Raw genomic sequence first — 18,629 nt, 5'->3', positions numbered from 1 at the left:
GGACACACCACTCACACTGTAGGTAAGGACAAGTCATTAATCCTGAACAACCACTGGCACAAGTAAACTGTCAACCTGTAGGAAACACTGGAATAATACATAACAAATTGCGGTTCATGTTGACTCATTAAGGAATGCAACATCTTGCTCTTCATTAAGTGACAATTCCATATTACCATATCTACCTTATATCCTGGGTAATAGGCTAATTGTGGGTGCAGGTTCTTACCTCTAACCACCGTCTGGAGAACTCAGTCTGTATTTTCAGAAATCAACACAGTGCTGCAGGAGAGAAGGAGCCAATCCACAGTCTGTCCTTACGGTCCATGAGTCTGATCTCATGTAGGGAAAAAATATTGTGTACTAGCCGATGTGTTTGTTTGGGGAGCGTGAGATGGAACCTGAAAGCGTGAGTCTCACACAATGCAAGAGTTGGCAACCCTGGTTCAAGTCTTGTAATTGCACTAAACGGTATGTAGACTTATTTAGCGTAATTTTCGTGTACAGCAAAATCCCCTTGGTAAGAAGACGTGAATGTCGGTTTCAGTGAATTTTCGGTTTATCGCCCAGCCCTACTGTGTGGCTTTTTCCTCATTCTCTACTCCTGAAACATCTGTTGCTGTTTTCTTTCTCTGTTCCTGGAAAGGACCACGCATTCCAAGTCTCACTGGCTGCACAGCCAAATTTTCTGATCAATATAAATCATTCTTTTCCCCTTGAGGAGAATCAGAAATTTGTTTTTGAGCGTGGTCTAGCTAAGAGGCAGTCAGCCAGAAGTTTTCTGTAACCAAGCCATGTCAAGGAAGAGAAGAGCCTGCTCCGCTGTCCTGCGACATCTATGTGGTTTCCTGGAAAGTGAACTGAGGAGTGGGGGTGAGCCAATGCTCTTTGACCTTCCTCAGCTGCAGCGGAGCAACATAGCCAAATGACTATGGAAATAGTCCAGTGCAGGCCTGTATAAGTAGAATGTCAGAACCAAAACAAGTAAGGTTATATAGGGTAAAGGGCATTTCACTGTACAGGCCTCACTTGTTGGGTTTGCAACTTGAGATGCAAAAAACCCAGAAGTGACAAAAAAACAGGGTCAACATTATTTGCCATTCAGAATTGTAGTTATTCTGCCTTTTCAGCCAACAAAAGCTGATAACAGGTCTCAATGGAATCTCAATGGATTTTAGGGTGAAAAACAAACAAACAAATAATTTCATTTTAAAATAATTTTGTAGCCCAACAAATTGTGATAAACTCAAGGGGTGTACACACTTTTTCACGACACTGTATATCAGCTACCTATAAGTTGATTATTATCAATAGGCTGTCAACAACTTTGGTCAAGTTTAGGCACATAAAAGAAATGGGTAAGGGTTAAGGTATAGGGTTTAGGCACATAAACTTGGTTTAAGTTAGGGTTATGGGACAGTAAGGCAATCATGAAACAATTCCATATGTAGGAATGTGTTTCTCCTTAACTAATAGTCAACAGATACTCAGTTGATTACATCTGTTGATTAGCACAGATGCCCCTTATAGTCTACTAGTGGTTGGTTTAATACAAATCTTGACGGTCAACTGACATGTTGACATGAGTCAACACTGGACTATCGAAATAAAGTGTTACCAAAAAGTACATGGGCAAAAACACTAAAGTAATCTCTAAGGAATCCCTAAGGAATTTCTAACATTTTTATACATTATAGCTTAGTGACACACTTCAATGAGTTAGATATATTGTGCCTCCCAAGACAAATAACATTGCTGTCAATTAGTGGAGATTCTCATACTAAAGCACTGTACTTATACAGTATGCTCGAGGCATTCAGCAGCATGGTGAGGGCCCAGGTTCAGCTCTCTGCCAGAGGAAGCAAAGATTGTGTTGGACTGATTGTGTCAGTGGACTGAAGCTGACAGAGTTTGTGTGTGTAATGATTCTGAGAAGTGTGGACAGTTTAAGTGTGTCTAAATCCAGGATGCTCCTCTGTGTGTGACGTCCAGATTCCTATTTCCTGTCCAGCTTCACTGAGCTTTACCTATTTGTACTCTCTTAATCCACTGCTTCACCATCCAGCCACAAACTCAGCCTGGACACTACCATAGGCTTGACAGATACTAGAAAGCATTGCCTAAAAGAAGTATTGACAGTAACATTGTTTTTAATGTGACAAATGACCAATGTTTTTTAAATGCAAGCTGGGCCTTTCCAGCCAGAACCTAAAGACGGTGTTTGGGAGAGCGTAACTCGCTCTTGGCAGAGTTGCTAGGCTAAATAATGGGCTGAATGATGTGAGGGTAGCTTGTCATTGACAAAAGATCCCCACATAAGGAGATCATTGTCCTCCAGACCAGCTTATATCTGTCCCCCTTTCCTCTAAGTGCTCACAGCTCAAACCCCGCCCTCCTCCCTCCCTCGTACTCGGCTACTCACTCTAATTAGATTGTTGTCTTCTTCCATCTCCATATCCCATCCTCCTGACCCACCATAGTCTCTGTTCTGCCTGTCCAAACTCTACCACCCATCTGACTTCTCATCTACGGTGTCACCGACTCTTCTCCCCACCTCTCCTTTCCTTGACCAGCTTCTCCTCCATTCTTCATATTACAGGAATACACCAAGGTTTTGGGACATTGGCCCATTGCTCAATTTACCTGTTGAATGATAAGAGCATAGACACCAAAATCATCCAAGTGTCCCCAGTAGATCATTCACTGTGTTGAGTAGGCAACTTGCATTATCTCAAGAAAAAACAAGTACAGATCCTGTGTCGAATTCCACTAGCTGCGGCCACACTGATCCATCGGAAAATGGACAGAATTATTGACGGATAGATTTCTGTCCATTGGGCTGTTTTGGAACGTCAACATGGTGGGAGAGGCAGAAATACAATAGCCTAGCTTCGCTCATAACGGTGCTACTTCATAGAAACAAGTTGAATTCACTTGAACACATTGTACTCACATTGGGTTGAAAATAGGAAAGAATGTGTAGTTTCTTCTTTTTCTACATTTTCACAACACAACCTGTCAACTCAGATTACACTGTCTGTGCTTGTCATTTCATTGTGTGTTTGTGTAATGTCGCCCGGCATCCCGGTTGAGTGGAGTTTTCTGTTTTTCAGCACAGTGATTGGCCCAAAGGTCCAAACACCGCCCAGCTGGAAAACTTTGGTCATAAAACGAACCGAGCCAGTAGTTTAAGCTCCTAAAACAGGTACAACCACCAGTACTGCTCTGTATTTTTTTTTTCAGAACCGGAACATGCATTACATGGTCAAATTCACTCCCAGAACGCCGTATCGGTGCGTTCCGGCCCATTCCTCTGTCAAGAGACTCGGGGCCATCTCTTAGTCAGAGACGCCCTCTAGAGGCCATCTCACAAAGCGACATCTCACTAAGCGTTACCGGACTGACTGACTGACTGACTGCCTGACTGCCTGACCTGAATGTGCCACGTGATGCCCTCGGCTGCGCCGAAAAATAAGATCTTCTTGCAGCTTTGAAGCTAAATGTAACTAATGTCGCAGTCTGGTAGTTTTGTGTAAGAGATTGGTAAAATCTGCATGAAATATGAAAAAAAACAAAAACATACTCCAAATGTAGAGCAGGTGCACTTCCTCTTGTGGCCCTTTTTGGCTGGATGCTATCACTAAAACATAAAGAGAACCAGGAGGAACATGGGATAGCGACACGCCAAAAGGCATAGAGCCTTCATCAGAGCACCAATATTAACCATTGGTGCTCTGATGAAGGCTCTATGCCGAAACGCGAAACACAAAAAAGTCTTGCTGTGTTCTGGATTTCTGGAGTGCTGCTATCCCATGTTCCTCATGGTTCTCTACAAAAAACATACTGTTTGTAACTATCGGGGACCACTTTCCTTGTTTGCGATGGAAGACGCACGACTAAAAATCACTACACAGCAGATAAATATGTTAAGTATGTTAAATATGTTGCTGACCTAAAATAGTTCCAAAAATAGATCTGGCTACATCAGCTGTATTGAGTTAATGATGTTCAATTTTTTTTTATTTATGAATCTACGCTATATGAATCTACAGGCCACTAACAACTTTTTATTACAAAAAGTAAAGGCTTCTTTCTTTGGATAATGCTAGTCAGTCAACATACTGTTAAAGTGTTAGTATGGAGCATGGGAGTGAATGATCTACCGGGGAAACGTGGATGATTTTGGTATCTATGTTCTCATCACTTAATCGTTAAGTGATGAGAACACACACACATGTACACAAACACACACCCTCCCCATCCACACATACACAAAAAGGTCAGAGTCTGCCCCCTCCTCTGGAGGTCAGGTTGTCATAATACCAACATTTTACCCTGTATGAATCTACTTTAGTTATCTATCAAAAGTACTGTCACCATATCGCCCTAAAGAATAAAGAAAATTACAGATTAGTGTGTGATAGCAATCTACAATAGTTATCACAAGTACAATGACCATAAAGAAAGAATAGAAAAAATAAAGAAATTTGGTAATGCTTTATTTTACAGCCCGCTAATTAAATAAAATAATAATGCTATAGTTACAGGGTAACAAAACAAGAAGTCCGGGAATTAAGGGGTAACAATTTTGTAATTATGAGAGATTTATAAGGTAGTTATGGTGTAAATATTTTCGTAATTACTGCATACTTAAAAAAATAATTACAGGGTACAATAATGTAATTAGGGGGGACTAAACAAATGTTATCGGTGCTTAAAGGTTCATGCACTGGAAAAAGGACATTGTAAAGAGCTACCCATGTTTCTGTTAACTACATGGGTGCACAGGTTGTTCTGGAAAAAAGAAATTCTACACTTGAAAAGCTGAATTGAAGATGAATAACTTTTCTTTTTATTTTCCTAAAGTATCCCCTCTGATATGATAGTAGGTAGTAGTAATAGGTAATAGTAATATATAGTAGTAATAGTAGTAGGTAGTAGTAAGATTAGAGTGAGCTAACTTGTGCTTAAAACAGTGACTGTGCAATAGGAATTAGCAATTAAATAGATGTTTTTCACATAAAAAATACGGTATCTTTATACAAATTCCAAATATTCAGTTATGTGTTTTTTAATCTTGTGTAGTTTATAAACCATGTACGAAGTGAGACATCTCTGTCATCAAAGTTTACTGGGCCTGAGCTCTGATGAATCATAATGCAGCTGGACAGAATGCAGCAGAGTTCATAGAATTTAGAATGTCAGTGTCATAAAGGAAGCAATTGACCTGAACACAGACAGACTCACAGTTTCATCTCTGATCGGTGTTCACCTGCACATAGAGAAAGAAAACTCACGTTGCATTCATTTGGAGAAACATCAACAACATCTATCTTTTAGAAAGGAAAACATGGAGAGTGATTTCCATCTTGGTAAGCCACATGTATTTATAATTTTATTATTTAACAGGAAAAGATTAGTACAGAGGATTTTGCTAAACAGACAAACAAGAGACAGACAGTCAGGATAGACTAGTTGTTTGTGCTGAAGGATTTGCATTTGTGTCCAGTTCTTCCTTAGTTTGATTTACATTGTAAATAAGACTTACTGTTGAAACAAAACTATGATGAAAGGCATAAGATTAAGCTATGATGAAGCATGTTGCCCTTGAATGAAGCTACATCAGGTGACCTTATGGTTATTTGATTAGTAAGATGTTTCCATTGCATTTCTTTCAGCATCCATGCAAATGGTCGCTCAACTCAATGCCCTTAATGACAATCGCCATGAAAACATCAACTACATGTTTGCGAAAGTCCTTAAGAAGGAGCAGTACCTTTATGCTGAAGCCTCTAGTTTCTCTGGAGTGACTGCTGAGCTCGACTGTGATCTTTCACCTCAGTCTACTGTTGTAAAACAACAATGCTGTAGTAATTTGTAACGGTAACAAAACAAGAAGTCCGGGAATTAAGGGGTAACAATTTTGTAATTATGAGAGATTTATAAGTTATGGAGTAATTACAAGGTGTGCGGGCTGTAAAATAAAGCGGTGCTTGTTCCCCTCTTGTTCACTATAATTATAGGGTAAGTACAGGGTTGCCCCACAGTAAATACAGTTTAACAGAAAGTCACATACGTGCATCTGATAATCGATATAAGAGAGGAGACCCTAGACCAGCTTGGTTTTGGTTTGGTGACATTTCTGTAACAATATAGCATACACAAGAAATATGGAACTTCAACACACAATAACAGACTTAATTGAACATACAAGAGCTTTATTGAATGTAATAGAAATATCAAATGGTAAATATCAAATATCAAAAAGGTTATAATATCTATAGGAGAGACAGAACGCACAGCAAAGGGGGCGGGGTAATGATTTTTGTCAAAGAAGGCATCCAATGCAACCAAATTAACATTCCTGATAACATCTTGGAATGTATTGGAGTCACCATTACATTATCTCCTGAAATGTCTTTTGTTGTCATTGTACTTTACCGACCACCAACTGCAAAGGATGAGTTCTTTGGTCATCTATCTAATGTTCTTAAACAATGTGATGGTAAAGAAGTCCTTCTCATGGGCGATTTTAACTTAAACTGGCTAGATAACACACGCAGGAAGAAACTGAAGGATATTGCCCTTAAATTTCAGATGAATCAAATGGTGAATGGTCCAACCAGATTAACAAAGTCTTCCAAAACTTTACTGGATTTGATATTTGCAAATAAAGGTGAGCGTATTGCAAAAACATACAACTTAATCACTGGTCTATTGGATCATAATCTCACTTTAGTGGCTAGAAAGTTGTCGAAGACACGATATAGAAATCAAAACAAAATGGAAGGCAAAACACATATTTCACTTATCCCAAGGAAAGATTTAGAACCTTTTGAGAATGAAATTAAAAGAACCAAATGAAGTGATACAACTTATGGTAAAAACTGTGAGCAGGCCTGTGATGATTTAATGTCAACATTTAAGCAAATCATCTCTAAATTTACTAAGACAATGCCCCGCAAATCCAATGCAAAGCGGAGCTTACCTTGGTTCAATGATGCATTGTGGCACCTTATGAAGAAAAGAGATGCCGCCTTGAAACAATCCTTAAAGTCAGGTTTGGAGACTGATCGCTTGGTTTATAAAGGCCTCAGGAATAAAGTTACAACACAGCTTAGGAAGGCCAAGGCAAATTTCTTTCTCAAAATAATTAGAGATGCAAAAGGAAATAGCAAAAAACTATGGAAAGCCATTGACAAACTCTCAGGAAAAGAGCGTCCAAAATGTGGGGCCATACAGATTAAATCTAATGGAACACATGTTGCTGATAGCTTGACTATTGCTAACAGTTTTAGTGATTATTTTATCAATTCTGTCCTGGAACTGGGTGTGAATTCTCCACCAGTCCAACTTCCTCAAATCCTAAACAACAATGGAGACTCCTTGAATCTGAAACCTACAAATGAGGCAAAGGTCAACAAAATTTTGTCATCACTGTCATGTTCCAGAGCCAAAGACATCTATGGGCTTGACACAGTGTTTTTAAAAAAGCATAGGAATGACTTAACAACCTCAATTACTCAAATAATAAACCAGTCATTTCAGGAGAGTATATTCCCCAGTGCCCTGAAACATGCCATTGTAACTCCAGTATACAAGTCCGGAGATAGGCAGGAAGTATGCAACTATAGACCTATCAGCATACTTCCTGCCATATCGAAGGCTGTCGAAAAAGTGGCTGCAGAACAGCTGGTAGCTCATCTTGATGCTGAAGCTCTGCTGCATCCTATGCAGTTTGGGTTCAGGTCAAAACATTCAACCGAAACAGCATGTTGCTACTTCATTGAGGTCATTAAGGCCAATCTGGACAAAGGTGGGGTGGTAGGAGCAGTCTTTCTTGACCTGCGTAAGGCCTTTGATACGGTAAACCACCATATACTCCTCTCCAAGCTGTCTAATTACAAACTCTCCTTACATACACAAAACTGGATAAAATCATATTTATCAGGTCGTACCCAATGTGTTCGGATTAATGACGATCTGTCACCTTCAAAAGCCTGCACAATGGGAGTACCTCAAGGCTCCATTTTAGGACCGTTGTTATTCAGCTTGTACATCAATGATCTCCCATCTGCATGTGATGGAGTGGAGATTTTGATGTACGCTGATGAAACAGTCCTACATACACATGGCAAGGATGCAGCTCATGTTGCTGCCAAACTCTCACTTGCTATGGACAAAGTTGCAACGTGGCTAAATGACTCCTGTCTAACCTTAAATGTTGGAAAGACAGTGACTATGTATTTCTCTAACAAACAAAGACATGGTGACTGTCCCGACATTTTTGTAAATGGACAAAAATAAAAAATGTTGACGAGTTCAAATACTTAGGTGTTATTTTGGATCCCACTCTGAGTTTTAAGAAACATATAAAAAAGATGAGCCAAACACTGAAATATAATCTAGCCAATTTTAGACATATCAGAAATTCGCTTACAACTGAGGCATCTAAGATCTTCTTAAATGCAATGATTTTTTCTCACTTTTATTACTGTATGTCATGTTGGTCTCAGGCAAACAAGACAACCTTAAAGCCGCTTGAGTCTCTTCATAAACAAGCCCTGAAAATATTTGACAGGAAACCACGACAATATCACCACTGCCGCATAATCTCTCGATATAATATGTTAAACTTTGAAAATGCAATCATGTATTCAGATATTCGTATGGTATTCAAAATAATCCACAATGCCGCTCCCCCACCCTTGAAGATCTTTGTCCAACTCTGCTCTGAGAACACCAGCAGGACTACGAGGTCGACCTCAAGGGGGGAGTGTAGAGTTCCCAAAAGAGGCTCTGCCTATGCTCAATCCTCCTTTTCATTTAAAGCTATAAAGGAATGGAACAAACTTCCCACTGACCTGAAACTCTGTACAGATCTCCACACTTTCTCACACGAAGCTAAGAAATGGATTGTAAATAACCAATCATGCCTACATTAGTCTACTACTTTGCTACTACTAATTTAGTTTTTTTCACAGCAAAGTTTAATAATTTTATTATTCAAAATAGCATAATGTGATCTCACATATTGTGCAGTGTGTGTATGAAATGTGGTGATGTGACTAGATGTGATTTTTTGTACTTCAACATGTACTCTGTAATTTATTGTATTGTTTGTGTTGTATTTTATGTCGACCTGCCCTGGGACTGCAGATGGAAATTAGCAAATAGCTATAATCTGGTGCAAAGCATCTTTTCTCTTTACTGAGATCAATGTTCTCTTTTGCACATGGTCCCTGACAAATAAACTTAATAAACTAAACTAAACTAAAATATGTCATATTTATAATATAAAATGTATAATATAAAAAAAAGCACCGATAACATTTGTTTTGTCCCCCCTAATTATGTTACTGTACCCTGTAATTATTTTTTAAGTATGCAGTAATTACAAAGTAGTTACACCATAACTACATTATAAATCTCTCAAAATTACAAAATTGTTACCCCTTAATTCCCGGACGTCTTGTTTTGTTACCCTATAACTACAGCATTGTTATTTTATTAGTACCCCATAATTACAAACTAGTTACACCGTAATTAGCGGGCTGTAAAATAAAGCTTTATCAGAAATTTACTTGCTGATTAGTGTTGATTAGTGTGAAGCAATACTGGCAACCATACCAGTTCTGACTGTTTCCATTGTGTTCTTCTATGATACTATCATGCAAATACCACATAGTAATGTAATATAGACATGATACTCAAGATGACACTCGATACTCTAGTGTGTGTGGACGCATGTATGTTTGAGCACTGCCACTGCAGTACCTCAGCTCTTGAGGATAAGGATGTTTTCAGCAAGTGAATCCTTTAATAAACTGAAAAATGTACTCCAACTAGTCCCCTTTCGTCTTGTTCTCCTCTCTGTTACTTGGATTCATATAGGTCTCACCTGCTTGCGTCTGCGTCCTGCATATTCAGCATTGTTCCCTCAGAACTGGGTCATGCCATGTTTTCAGGTGTGTTTATAAGCAAAATAGAGATGGCCAGAGACAGAGTGGACAGTGTGACACACGTGTCGCATTGTTGCGTCAGTGCAGGTATTTACAGCCCTTTTAACATTTTGCTGGAACTGGAATGTGTTTCATAGGTGACTCCCATGCCAGCCTTATTAACCATTGGTGGCAGCCTGCGAATTATTTCCCCGCTGTATGACCCTGTGTTTATTTGTCTGTTTGTCTCTGTGTATGGTGTGGAGCAGAGCAGTGTATTAATAGCCGCTCAGTAGCCTGAATAGCTAACAACATGTGGTATTTTTAGTGGGGGCTTAGGTGTATGGTGACCTATGAGGATTTGGTTAGCGGGCTTATCTGGTGTGATGTGATGTGAGATGATCAGTTTGGAAAATGACCCTGCCAATCACCACACAGGTGAGATCAGCCTTTTTCCATAATGCCAGTGCCAGGCGCCAGGTCAGCAGAGGTTGTGTGTGTGTGTGTGTGTGTGTGCGTGCGTGTGTGTGTGTGTATGTGTTTGTGTTGCTGTTTGAATGGCCGTTATGTGTGTATGTGTGTGTCTTCGTATGTGATATTAGTGTATGTGTGATACTGTTTGTATGTGTGTGTATATGCCTGCATGTGTGCGATCTTATTTGGGTCTGTGTGCGTGTGTGCACATGCATATGAGTGTATGTGTCTCCCTTTTGCCAGTAATCTGTCTAGGTAAATCCAGACCTGTGCCACCTCATTCAGATTATATGTCTCATCCTAAATCTTTTAAGGCTCTTGCAGGAAATAAGGTCACCAATACACAACACCCACTAGTTCTCAGAACCCGGAAAAATAGTAAGGATAAGCAGTATATTTTTGGAGTTATTTTTGTATTCAGGAGTAGTTTGTATAGTATTGTGTAAGTGTGGTGTATATTGGAAGTAGGAGCTATGTATGTGTGTGTGTGTGTGTGTGTGTGTGTGTGAGGTCTTTGTTATTATGTCCTTCATGTTCCCCTCTCTCGTGCCTCTACCTCTTCCATCTGTCTTCCATCGAAGTTCACTCGGCACCTCCGCATTAGCCCCACTCCAGTTACCCAGCCTGCCCTCTTGCCCATTTTTCCGGGCCGCACGTGGGCATGAGACAGACTCCCCCCCGTTCTACACGGGTCGTCTCGATAACAGCAGATGTGTAGATCGCAGTTCTGCGATACCTGAATATGCTGCTTAGCCCTCTGGAGCTGTTACGGCCCTAATTTAATGAAACATCTTTGATGGGAGATGCCCACTTCATAACCCCAATGACATACCTGCTCTCATTCAACCCCCCTTTGCTTTAACATCCAAGCCAGGTTTCAACATAGGCATTCATCATAAATGGCACAAGGGATAATTGTAAAAGATCCTGTTTATTGGTAGATGCACTACAAAATCACTCTCTCACAAGCAGAAGACCTTTACGAGCCCCCCATGGGTTTTTTGTCCTCCGTTGCACACTGTCAAATTTAGAAGGAGATGAAGATGAAAACTTGAATTCTTTATATTATGTTGTATAATTTGTGTCAAACACAAAAGTAAACTAAATTAAATGTATTACCTGTAGTATAAGGGTTGTTGCTTGGTTAAGAAGCCACCACCAAGCCTTGTGGCGCCCAGATTGAGGCTCTGCTTGGTGTAAGCCAATATGCATTCATGTGCCTATTCTGTATGAGCTGTCTTTTTCCCTGGCTAGTCAAACAAGGTTCATTCAAGGGATACTGCATGTCATACATTTCAATCAGGAGCCCATGGTATCTCCTCAACCCTTATTGATAACACTGGCAGAGCCTGATAAAGGGACTTAAAATCCTATTGTGTTGTCTAGAATCAACAGACTGGAGAAGAGAGTGATGATAAACCAAGGCGTTTAAAAAGCTGTTTCCTCAGTGCACCGTGTTAGATTAAAAACTGTCCCAGCATGTTTCTGCCCCTCGGCCTTGATCAAGATTGGAAAAGCTCTGATGTTGTCAGAAGTGTACTTCTACACCTCTGTTTTGCCCTATGGTTTCCTAAGTGTGTGGAGGTGAGGGGCTGGAACCCAACTTGCTGCAGCTTGGGTTTTAGTGGATCCCTTTGTCTCTGTTTACGTCTGGCACGCACCTCAGCAGCACTGTCTAAAGCCCTCGCTAACTGCCCCATGCTGTGCTCTGCTCATTTCTGTCAAGGTCATAGCACTCTTTTCTCTCTCTCTCTTTCTCTCTCTCTCTCTCTGTCTCTCTCTCTCCTTTCCTCTACTCTGTTCATAGGTGCTTTTCCAGTTAGGGCTGCAATGTTCCACCGTGTGCCTCTTAAATTCCTCTGCGCACATTTAAAGGTTTATTGCTTATAAATCACTGTAATGTTTGGCTCATTTACATACTTCCATAAGTATTTATGTTTATGCCAGCTGGTCTGTGCAAGTAGATATTGATGTGTTGCCATGAGTGTTGAACTCTTTTGGCTTCAAATAGCATACATGGGAGCCTGTGTGTCTTGTTTCTTCAGAAGTGAATGGAACTGACACCCTCAAGGCTTATTTCACAAACTTCACCTCATTTGGCCTATCCAGTTTGAAAGTTCATCACTCTGGCCTCCTTCAGTCCAACCTGAGTTGACTTCCTTCAAAATCAGCCAAAACAAGGTACCTTAAAAGGATGTTTCCTATGTGTCCTACCCGAATGAGACTGTACTACAACTTGAAAATTTTGACTTGCTACCTAGAAATGTTACCTAAATGGAAAGGTTCCTTGGGTTTGAGACAGGGCCTATTATCTACTGATCCCCAAAGTCACATTGAGATGTTTAATTATTAGGCTATATCTGTTGATCCCAAAGTTGCAATGGCATGAAAGACAGCTTGTTGGACTCAAGAGTCTCCTGTTTAGATTAATTTATGCCCCTGCCATTCTTTTTTATTGTCTTTTTTATTTTAATATCTAATGATCCCAAAGTTGCAATGAGAAGAGTGATGGCTTGTTGGAGTCAGGAGTGAGTATTGATTGGTGATATAATTTAAGCCCCTCCTCCTTTCCTGATTGGCTGGGAGGTTTTTTGGTTGTTTTCATTCATCCCAAATTTACATTGAGATGTGTGACAGCTCATTGAACTCAGGAGAGAATTCAGTGTCTGGTGGTGATTTCATGATTGGCTGGTTTTTGATCATCTAAATCTAGTGAATGTGAAACCATACTGAGATATGTGACAGCTCATTGGACTCGAGAGTTCCCTTTCCTGTCAATTGGTGGTGTCATTGAAGCAGCTCCCCTTTTCATGCTTGCCTGTTTTTTCATCATCTATATAAGGACTTACTCAAGTTAAGATTGAATAATAAGTGAGAATCTGAGCTGGGTTTTTTGGTTCTGTATGTGTTAACTTTGTCTCACATTGCCCCCTTGGACTTTTTACTGAGGAGATTTTCATGTTGTTAAGTTGAAACACAGGACCTGACAGAGATAGTGACATTTACATTTTCATTCCGGGCATTTATCTTACCCTCCTATGTAAAGCAACTTCTTCTTATCCAGAGCAACTTACTGCGAGTGCAACAGTAGAATAAGCTTAAATTCCTAGATTGCCCCCATTACAGCCAAGCAAGTCTTCCCTACAAAGTAACTAAACAGTTTTGCACTCAACTGCAGTTACTGCAGTCTACTTTGGTTTTCCATGACTTTCCACCTGTGCTCCATTGATAGCAGTTGACCACAACCGAAAATAGTTGTATCAGTTGTAAAAAATTATTAACTACTTTATATTGATTAAGCTACATTCATATAGATTGCATTCATATACAATTTGGATGGATTGATACAATGATTATATGGATTGATTACAAGTAACTATTGTTGTAACAATTTAGTGTTAGCTGTTAGCTATTGATTAGGCCAACATTTTTTAGGTAAGAACATTTTAACTGCCATGTTTTTAAAGAGTAAATACTATGTGAAAAAGATCGCTACTGCTGTTCACTATGCAGTACACTTTCATTGATGTAAAGGCAAACAACAGTAACTACCTTTAAAATGTTAAATGTAACAACTAGGGTTTAGATTTCAGGACAGGAGATACACTTTGAAGTCATTTCATCATCTTAGATTTAGCGCTCATGCAGTTACAGCTGTTTGGCTTTGTAGGGCAGAAGTGCAACGGTCAGAGCCGTTGTACTCCTAGATCAACAAGTTTAGATCATCAACAGCCTCTCATCTGCTGCCAGCACCGTTTGATCAGACAACTGTTGTGATACATCCAGCTGAAGGTGCTAGACTGAAAAAATCCTGATCCTCAACAGTCAATCTTTCAACCCACATCTGTATCACTCGATCATTGGTAATTTGATGATTGATTGTCAAACATCAAACAACATTAAAAGCATGTGTGTATGTATGTGTGTTTAAGTGTAACAGTGTTTATTTCCTACTTGTTTGCCATGGCCCATTTTCCTCCTGTGTTCCAAGAGGCTGGATTAGAGAGATTAGTGCTGTGCTCTCTGACTCTGTTTCCTCCACAACCAGCCAGAATCCAACACATACACACACACACACACACACACACACACACACACACACACACACACACACGTGCACACATGCATGCACACACTAGCGCATACACAAAAAAAAACAGGGTGATTTCTTAGTGATCTATCCAACATGGCCATATCAAACATGCACACGCACACTGATAAACAAACCATATTTTAATAATGCACTGGCACTACAGTGTACTGGCTGTTTTCACACAAACTGTCAAAAGGTGGACACACATGAATGGAGACAGCAATGAGTGACTGGCTTAATCAGATGTTATTTTGCCTGCCATGATAATCTGTGTCAAGAAGGGGAGGGAGGGAGCAAGGTAGGGATTATAGTTTCCACTCTGAGTGCAGCACGAGCTCTCAACTAATCCCCCCACCCCATCTTCCCAACACCACATCCTGGCCTCTGTTGCCATCTCCATCCTTTTCTACTACTCTACCAGTTTCCATAAATCCTTCAAATTCTTATTAATGTGCTGTAGGCTTTACTATGATAACTAATAACAACAGCATCTGTTTGACTTCACTGTCCAAACTAAAGGCAGGAATCCATGAAGAATGTTCTTTGCAGGCAACTAAGCAAGTTGGCTAGCTGAGTGTTGCTATGGGGATTCAATACAGTATATTATAGAAAAACCTAATGACATTATGATGTTCTAAAAAAATATCTTTTATAAAGGTCAAGTTTCATCCAGTAATTTATTTGTTACTATTCACTATTTGACATTGGCACTGCTGTCCTGTAGGATAGTATTAGGCATTGTATTGAATACAGTTTTTTAACATACCACAACACAATTTATTACCCTACGTCATGGGATAATAGCATTTGGGAGCTCAGTGGAAATTCCTGACCCTATATAGCCTATGCCTCCGTGGGGAATTTGTTAAAAACAGACTTTTTCTGAAGCCTGCTGTATGATCAAAAGTCAAACAAAGCTAGCCTTGTGTCATGATGCAGTGTAAAATGTGCGAAGAAAACATTTAAGCATGGAACAAAAAAGCGCCTCTGGTGGAGCTGCACCACCTAATTAGCATTCAGCATTAAAAAGAGGGCACCCTTATTTTGCACCGTTTTCCCCCATCATCAAGTAATCACGCACTGCCATTGCCAAGGCTGTTTATCATTCAGGCCAAGTTTTATTTAAGCTATGCGTTAGCACATGACTGGCATTGTGTTTGTATTTGACTACCTGTTGGTGTGTTTGCACTGCATGTGAGGAGTGGGCACCTGCATTATTTTATCACTGCTCAGTGTCTTTCTTTCTGTCCTCCCTTCCCTTCATTCTTCCTCCCCCTCCGCCTCTCTTAATATGAGGAAATAGTACTGCTTGTTCTGTCAGGTTGTTAAAACCCTCCTGTCACACAGAGAGAAAAACAGCTGAGTTCAGCTTGGCCCTCCCTCCTTGTTTTTGTACTTCTTTCCCCTCTCTCTCCCCTCCCCCAGACCCCCCTCTCCAACCCGCCCCTGTCTTTGTTTGCTTGCTCCTTTCCCTCGAAGGGTTACCACCCAACAACCTGCTCCTGCTGCTGCTGAATGGTGGATTGGGGCTGATGGGGGCGGGCTGAGTGTCAGACTAGTGGGAGCTTTACCAGTCGTGAGGCAGCGCTTGGCTGTCAGATAGCTTTCAGTCTGCAGTGGAGACGCATGCAGGATCTGCGTCTGTCTGCCATATCTGCTGCTGCAGCACTAGTCTAAACCTTCATCAACACTCAAAGGACATAAAAGGGGCTTTGTATTCCTACGCAGCTAGAAGAATTGCCAGACAAGGAGACAAAAAAGGATTTAAACATCTACCAAAAGCTGAGCCTTTTTTTTTCTGTTTCTATTTCTCTTCTATTTCCTCCTTCCTGTCCCTCTTTGTTTTCGAGCAGCAGAATCCCCCACCACACAGACGAAATAGATCGTCATCACAGCAGCCTCTGAAGACGCCGCGTGAGGAAGGGATCAGAATATCTTGCAGAAACCTGAGATCTTAATACAAGATACCAGGACTAGTTGAGCGAGTGTTCCTGCCCAGATACGGCCCCCACCACAGTGTGTGTGTCTGTGCGAGGCTAATGCCCGTGGTAGCGTGGTCGGGGCCAGAGGAGGATGAGTCCGGCTGCGGAGGCTCAGGCCCAGGAAGCCATGGATGCAGAGCAACAGCAAAAACAGCAGCAACATAAATTGCAACAGAACCAGCTGCAGCACCAGCAGTGCTACATGGAGAAAGGGGTGATGCTTGAGCCCTTCGTGCACCAGGTGGGGGGCCACTCCTGCGTTCTGCGCTTTGGGGAGCAGACCATCTGCAAGCCCCTCATCCCCCGCGAGCATCAGTTCTACAAGAGCCTGCCTGCTGCCATGAGGAAGTTCACCCCCCAATACAGAGGTAAGGCAAACTAGCCTAAACCAAACACTGACTGCCTGTGTTGTGGCTGCTGTTGCGTTGTCGTGTTGATTTGCATCTCTCTTGCTTTTCTATGTGCCTCCCTTGGGAATTGAGGTGGAAATAGATTTTTGCAGACACACTTTACTTTTCTGTGGGTTGTTGCAAGGTGTAAAGCCTGTAGGGGACTGATTTTAGGGGACTGAGCTCCTTCCCCCTACACAAGCAATTTTTCTAGGTGCCTGCCAGGAGCAGCTTGTGCTATACTGGACCTTGCCACAGGAGGGCACTGTAGCAGTGAGTCCCTGTTGGCTGTGTGGTCTGTGTACGAACCACACCTCCCCACCTGGGTGGCCTGTTTGTAGGAGGCCAGACTGACAAGACAGGTAAGTTGGGTAAGCAGACAGTTGGGAGCTAGTGTTTCTCTGTCCAGTGCACAGCCAGTCCCTGCGTTTCCTGCCAGCAAGGTGAATGCGATACGAGGCAAGATCCTGCCTCGCTCGGGTCCAGTAGCCAAGAGATAGAGATGGATGGAGCTGCTGGAGAGAGCTCATGAGGTCACCTGAAAGGACCAAGACGGGCCAAATCCTCTGGATGACAGTGGATGGGCCCACAAAACTGATGCACACCACACCACCAGCACTACCACCACTACCACCACCTCCCCCCATGTCAGGGGCTAGAACAGACTCAGCAGTCTGAGTGACATGTACGATACCAAACAGAGACTTTGTCGATAGACTGGTGTAACATGTCAGCACTACCAAAGTCAAACAAAACAAAAACACATGCGCACATACTATATCACCTTACACCTACAGTTCACAAATATACACTCACATATTTCAATTTACTGAGGGAGCAGTAGGGGTTAAATCTGCCATGCAGTGAGTGACATCAGTGAGGCTGACTTTCAGATAGCAAGTAAGAATCTGCAGGGTCCTAAAAAGCCCTCTGCTGGGTTGACTCTACAATTGTATCCTCTTCCTCATCATTCCCCATACCTTTAAACTACCTCACGTTCCCTTTAAATGTTATATAAGACGCTGCCTCACGGGTCAGTGCAGCTGTTTCCCTTTTGTCCCTGGTAGAAAAGTGAAAGGTGAACCCTGCACTCCGGGAACATTAATCAGTGTCTTTCCTCTGACTGTCCCCCAAGCCTCACTGCTGCTTTTAAAGTTTGCCTCCAGAACGCTGAGGAAAAAGGAAACTGCCAAGAATTTAAACTTATTAATGTAATCACAGGATAATGTTAGTTTGCTTTCTCTTCTCTCCTCTATCTCCCTCTCTCTCCCTTGCTCTGCCACGAACGGCTTGCAGCAACAATCCTTTCCTTTCCATGTCTGCATTTGCACATATTTATGATTTATTTAGCTTCCTTTCTCAATCCTCCTTCCCTTCACCTTGTCTTCACTTGTCCTTCAGCCATATTATGGTACACCAGGGGGAGGAAAGAGTGTGGTGGTTTGTGATTCAAACAAGCTTGTGCAAGTCTGGTGTACAAATTATTAGAACATAGACTTGCAGGTTTTGGTAACCTTTTAGACCTTTGCTGTTAGGCTGAATAATTTTGGAACTTGTTATTTGATGTGCCCAGTGTCTGTTGCTCAAGTTACAGCCTGTCTATCATATCTATACAAGGCAATTGTAATTGCAATCTTTTGTGTGGTGAATGTTATTATGGGTTCTGTATGAGTTATGGCTATCCTTTATCTATCTATCTATCTATCTATCTATCTAGCTAGCTTTCTATCTAGCTAGCTATCTGTCTATC

The 18,629-nt window shown here is 41.3% G+C and overlaps 1 protein-coding gene across 3 annotated transcripts in view; it reads left to right on the top strand.

Annotated features, from left to right (window-relative positions):
* LOC139907919 (inositol hexakisphosphate kinase 2-like) overlaps nucleotides 1–18,629 on the top strand; it is a 74,600-nt gene that overhangs the window by 10,535 nt on the left and 45,436 nt on the right. For 2 of the 3 annotated variants that reach the window (XR_013504887.1, XR_013504886.1), the window contains exon 1: nucleotides 16,132–16,858. Coding sequence is in view for 1 of the 3 variants with exons in the window: in XM_078283794.1 (XP_078139920.1) it covers nucleotides 16,582–16,858 (277 nt within the window). In the remaining 2 variants the exon portion in view is untranslated. Of the gene's footprint in view, nucleotides 1–16,131; nucleotides 16,859–18,629 lie in introns of those variants that run through there. The other variant, XM_078283794.1, reaches the window with a different exon arrangement.

Source organism: Centroberyx gerrardi, chromosome 5 (assembly GCF_048128805.1).
Source record: "Centroberyx gerrardi isolate f3 chromosome 5, fCenGer3.hap1.cur.20231027, whole genome shotgun sequence".
Taxonomy (NCBI): Eukaryota; Metazoa; Chordata; class Actinopteri; order Beryciformes; family Berycidae; genus Centroberyx; species Centroberyx gerrardi.
This window is presented reverse-complemented; position numbering and strand designations above follow the sequence as displayed.